Below are 6,000 nucleotides of genomic sequence, written 5' to 3'. Positions count from 1 at the left end.
GATGTGGATTTGGCGATATTTCCATATAATATGATCACTCAGGCAGGAAGTTAAAAGTGATAAAAAGTCCTGGTCCCAAACTTTCACACTTGCTGTGTGGTCAGCTGTTTTTATTTTTTCTGGACTGTCAATCACAGATGCAGAGAGAGTCTTCTTCTGAAGGGGGTGTGGACAGCAGCAGCTCTGCATTTAAAGTGTAAACTGAAAAAGCCCATTTGAAGCATGACTGACATCAGGTGTCATTGTAAAATGACCTGTCTTTGCAGTAATTTCAGCTAAAGAAAACTGAAAGACACATTCTGGGAACATGTGAAACTTGCTAAAAATGGGCATAATATAGAACCTTCAGAACACATCTATGCCATCTTGTTTCATTTACCAATACTTCATTAAAATGTCATTTTCATTTATCTATTTGGGTGTTGATCCTTTGTAACGTTTGGCAACACTTAGGATCTGTAATATGATATCTACCCACTGAGGTTATCTAAGCCACACCCTTTGGCTTTTATCCATTACTACATGTGCACTGATTTTCCGCACAGTTCCAACATTTTTTAAGAGCCAACCACCCTTTGGTTCACCCTAATAAATCAGTGAAGCCTCAACAAATCCTGTCACTTGTCCACACGGCACCAAAACACCACCAGCCTTTTCTTTTTATTATTTAAGGTGGCACACTGTCTCCATCTGCTGGTGGTGATGCTGGTATTCATCTTCAAAGAACCTGAATGATGCTCATCTGCTGTGGTTATGTTGCTGAGTCTGACCTATGATGAGACTCATCTTCATAATCTGACATTAATTCCAGATCCAGTCTGCACCAAAATCTAATCTGCATTTTAGATTATGTCTGCAAACTAATCTGCACTGCCTAAACTGTGTTCAATCCCTTAATAGCATCCATTACCTTTGCCCTGACAAATTATCTTAATCCTTTACTAAGCAGACAGTAGTACCGCAGGATAAATGAACAGGAGCGCACTTTCAAAAAGTGAAAGCTAACATGAACAGTCAAACATGTCATAGCCCAACAGAAGGAAGACTTTTACATGCCGTACGAAACAACACTTCACTGGTTGTTGAATTAATGCTTTTCTGTGCTTTAAAAGTCTTTGTGTCATTCCAGGACTTACTCAGGCAACAACTATTGTATATACATTTGTCCCAACAAAGCCTGCATGTCCTAATCTTATGTAAAAGTTAAGCCTAAAACTAAATATATGTGAACCTGCATCCAGAGTCTTTTAAATAATACCATAGTGTGAGCAGAGATCACTGAACTTAATCTAGATCTAAATCTTTTTAATTCTTTTGTATAAAAAAAATGAAGCTACATTAACATAACCGTATGCTATTAAAGTACCCATACCCACACTTTAATTTATATTCACACTAATATGCTTTTTATGTGCTAAGCTAAGAGGTTCAAGTACAGAGAAGCTGTACATCAGTGTTGCACCACTGAGCTCTGCTGCTTCTTTTGTACTGCTCTGCTCCCACCTTGTGGACTTATGAAGATGTAGCAGGCAAAATAAAATGTCCAACATGTCGTCCTCTGTAGGACACGGAGCAGCATTGAACACTGATGGAGAGGTGGAGCTGGATGCCATCATCATGGATGGAAGGACGCTTGCCTGTGGTGCTGTGTCTTCAGTACAGAACATCGCCCACCCTGTGTCACTGGCACGAGCAGTGATGGAGAAGGTCTTTTTAAAATCTTTCTCAAAAATAAATACAACAACAATAGATTACTGAGGGTTAAAAACACTGATTTGATTTCTGATTTAGGTCTTTTTTATAATGTAATGGTATACGCACCAATTATGTCCAGTTAACATTCAAAACAATGAATTGAAGGAAGAAAGTCAGGTTGAATTCTTACATGAATAGCATACTGTGCTATGAGATGTATTACTCTGTTTTAATTTTTTTTTTTACATGTTTGCTACCATGGACAACCTCAGACTTCCCACGTCATGTTGACAGGCAGAGGTGCAAACCTGTTTGCAGAGAGCATCGGTATAACCACAGTTCCCACTGATACACTTGTGACTGAGTACGAGAGGAAAGAATGGGAGAAGCAGAAGACCTATGTTACGGGAGTAATGGAGGATTTCAACTCTCAATGGCATGTATCGTCAGTGTTTTTATTTACTTTAATCGGAACAATAATGATAACTTTATTTCACTTTTCAAAATCACTTGAACAAAGTGCTTTGAATAGGGAAATTCAGATAAACAATTCAACACAATAAACTAAATTAAACTATGCCATTAAAGGTTCAAGAAAAAAGCTCAACAAAATCATAGGTGAATTAAAAGATGTGAGTGATCATGCTAGTTTCAGATCTTCAGGTGGGGATTTCCAGAGTTGAGAGGCCATATTGAAGAAGCGTGGTTATCTTTAGTCTTGAGCCCAGTCTGAGGAACACCCAATAGAGTCCTGCCTGAGGATGTGAGGCTGCACTGTGGCATATAGGGCTGTAGCAACTCGGCAATATAGCTCAGAGCCAAGCCGTGAAGTGCCTTAAAGTTGATCAGTATGATCCAGCCATTATCTGTGTAGGTTTATCCTCTGCAGGGTGGTGGCTGGAGCCTATCCAAGCTGACTTAGCGTGAAGGCAGGGTACATCCTGGACAGGTCGCCAGTCCATCACAGGGAAACACAGGGAGACACACAACCAAGCACACTTGATCAGTATAATCTTCAGATCAATTTGCAACCACTGTGCCTGGACTATAGCTCTGTCATGAATCTCTGGGGTCTTTTCAGCCCAACTAGCCTGTTGTGACAATATCCTGAAATAGAATTAATATAAACCCTGGAGCCCACTTACTCTACCATCCACACATATTTGATTCTGTTTTATATTGGACTACCATGACATTTTGATGGTTATTGTTTCATTAAATGTGGTGACTGCTTGTTAAAAGATTTCTTAATATGAAAAAAAAAAAAAAAACGCTGCATATAACCCAGTGTAATAGCACGTTTGTTGTAAATGAGCTCCGTCTGTAGTTATCCAGGGCATATCTGAGGAACTGCTCTATCACGCTGCTATACTGAGCGATGGGCGTCCAGAAGAGTTTGTCAGCTACTGTAGCAATGTAATGCTTCAACCTACTCTGACAAAAACAATCTTTGCATTGCAGTCTTAGATCCTTTCTGTCTGTATCTTTTGACTTTTGTGCAGCTTTAGACACTAAATACACAGCTCTAACATAGTAGATATACACTTTTTTATTTTATTTTTTTAATGTACCCTTTTCTCGTCCCAGGGCCCATGACACTGTTGGAGCCGTTGCTGTGGACAGTGCTGGTAATGTTGCATGTGCAACATCAACTGGAGGGATCCGAAATAAAATGGTTGGCAGAGTAGGAGACTCTCCGATCATTGGTGTGACTTCATTTAATTACACTTTTCAAAACAGCTCTTTTTACACTGTCAACAACACTATAATCTACAATTAAAACTTGAGTAATCAAAACTCATCATCAGCATCACAACAGTTTAATATAGAGTTTATGATTTCAATTACCCTCTCATCCTTTTTGTTTTTTATTTAATTTTGGGTGAGTTTAGCTTCTAATAGTATTTTAATACACACTAATGTGTGAAATTGAGCATATTCATTCATATTTTGTTTGTTTTTTCATCTTCACTCATGCAAATAAGGCTCTGGAGGATACGCTGACAACTCTAGTGGTGCAGTGTCTTGTACCGGTCATGGAGAATCTATTCTTAAAGTGACACTGGCCAGACTCATTCTGTCTCATGTTGAACAAGGTAAGGTATCACACTGTTAAACACTTTACATTAGGAATCAGTATCAGCTTTATTCACCAGGTTTGTGCACGCAAACAAGGAATCTGACTCCGGTGACTCTTAGTTCTCTGTATAAGAAATAAGGAAATAATCTATAACAATGAAATAAGAGTAAGCGATAAATAGCACTATTTACAATATGTGTGCAAAGCAGGCTAACTGAGGTAGGTGTGGTAACATTTAAAGTAGTGCAAATAAAGAGAAGCCACATAGATCAGACTTTACCTCATCTTAGTATTTGATGTCAATATTCTATTGATAATAACAATAACAATGATATGAATGAATGAATGAATGAATGAATGAATGAATGAATGAATAAGATCTGACTTGTGTGAATGTCTCTCAAGTTTGATATAGTTTCGAGTAATCGCAGGTTTGCACTATACGCTGTCAGTGTCGTTATTTATTTATGTCTGACTGGCAATACAAAGTGAATACAGATGTTGTCAGTTTGTGTCAGCTGTGGTTTAATCATATTTGGATTTTAACTTTGGCTTCATTTATTATAGTTTCCCATCGATGGGCAACTATAGAGTAATCGTATCCGTGTGTTTTTGTGCATGCATGTTTTTTTTTTTTTTCTTTTTTGTCTGTTAACATTCTAGCTCTTTACAGGAGAGAAGTTTGAACCTGAAACTTTATATAAGACCTCGGTATGGTCCCTTCACAGTGTGATCAGATTTTGGGGTTAATACATGCATTGGTGACCGCTGCAGAGGTCAAAGGTTCCTAAAAACAGCTCTGTATGACTGAAAATGCACAAAAACACAGAAGTTTAGTACACTAACTTAGGAAGACATTCGAGGCCTAGAAACTGGTCATGTAACATATGACCTTAAGACAAAGGTCAAGGTCACACTGAAGATCGGAAATCATCACAAATTTTAAATCCATTATAACTTGGAAAAGGTGTAAGATAAACATGTTTTTTTATTCCAATCAGATAGGAACCCATATTGGTGATGTGACATTTGACTTTGGATAAATATCAAGGTCAAACTCAAGGTCATAAATCTTAGGTGCTTTGCCGTAGACATAAATTACAGCAAAACACTTCCCCTCCGTGCAAAATATCTGTGTTACGTGACAGACTAAGCCCTTGTTACATTATGTATCATTTAAAGGCAAAATCAAGGCAAGTTCATCCTCAAGTAGGTGCACAATAAAACACAGAATCAGGTAAACATGTATACGTTGGGCACCTATGTCCCTCTACTGAGGGCTCTCTAGGTAAATGAGAATTTGTTGTTCTATTTATCATAAAATGACATGACCACATGTTGATATCCTAAATGATGCAGTACAGTGGTGCAATTGCGACTACTGTTGCTTCACACTGAGATTTCAAATCGTGGCTGGGCCCTCTCTGTGTGGAGTTTGCATGTTATTATTGTGCCTGTGTGGGTTTTCACCAGGTGCTCTGGCTCAGTTTGAAGGTTATTCAATTTAGGTGATTCTAAATTGGCCATGTGAGCGTGCACGGTTGTTGGCCCTGTGATGGACTGGCGACCCCTCACAGGTTAAAGTGGTGAATAGAAAATAGATTGATTTTTTTCATTTCTTCTTCCTTTCACAGGTAAATCCGTGGCAGATGCCTCCCGGTTGTCCCTGCAGCACATGGGTGATCGTGTCCAAGGTGCAGGAGGTGCAATTGTTGTGTCTCCATCGAGGGAGTGGGCTGCCACATTCACCACAGAGCGGATGGCTTGGGCTGCTGTGGAGCACGATGTGCTTTGGTATGGATTAGAACCAAATGAAAAGCTACAAGAAAAGATAGCTCAGTAATAGTTTGGACAGTTTATTTCTCCTATCAATCACCACACTGAACACTGTGACATGGAACTGTACTTCAAGTATGTTTATAATACTTCACTATGATTTGGACTGTAGCCACCTTAAATGACTGGTGTTTTGTTCTGTATTGTTTGTCATGTCAGAGCTGTGCACTGTATAAAGTTAAACATAAATTGTAGAAATTTTTGATAATTACAGTGAGATAAGAGATCTCAGATGCTAGTCCACACATATGAATATATTTTCTTATCCACTGAGTCCTGGAACATATATAACATCTGCAAATATAGGATGTCTGATTTAGTTTCTTGTTTCCCTTTTCTCTAAAGAACTGTAAAATGTGAAGGCTCTCGACGTCTCATACTTGAACGAC

The 6,000-nt window shown here is 38.6% G+C and overlaps 1 protein-coding gene across 1 annotated transcript in view; it reads left to right on the top strand.

The window, feature by feature from the left end:
* The window catches only part of LOC103355085 (isoaspartyl peptidase/L-asparaginase), a 12,265-nt gene extending 6,647 nt beyond the window's left edge, over positions 1 to 5,618 (top strand). Inside the window, exons 2-6 of the mRNA XM_008278745.1 lie at positions 1,565 to 1,707; positions 1,968 to 2,131; positions 3,283 to 3,401; positions 3,681 to 3,791; positions 5,410 to 5,618. Coding sequence (XP_008276967.1) covers positions 1,565 to 1,707; positions 1,968 to 2,131; positions 3,283 to 3,401; positions 3,681 to 3,791; positions 5,410 to 5,618 — 746 coding nt within the window. The remainder of the gene's footprint in view (positions 1 to 1,564; positions 1,708 to 1,967; positions 2,132 to 3,282; positions 3,402 to 3,680; positions 3,792 to 5,409) is intronic.
* The last annotated feature ends 382 nt before the right edge of the window (positions 5,619 to 6,000 follow it).

Source organism: Stegastes partitus, unplaced genomic scaffold (assembly GCF_000690725.1).
Source record: "Stegastes partitus isolate 25-593 unplaced genomic scaffold, Stegastes_partitus-1.0.2 Scaffold131, whole genome shotgun sequence".
Classification (NCBI taxonomy): Eukaryota; Metazoa; Chordata; class Actinopteri; family Pomacentridae; genus Stegastes; species Stegastes partitus.
Note: the sequence above shows the minus strand (reverse complement) of the source record. Positions and strands in the feature narration are given on the sequence as shown.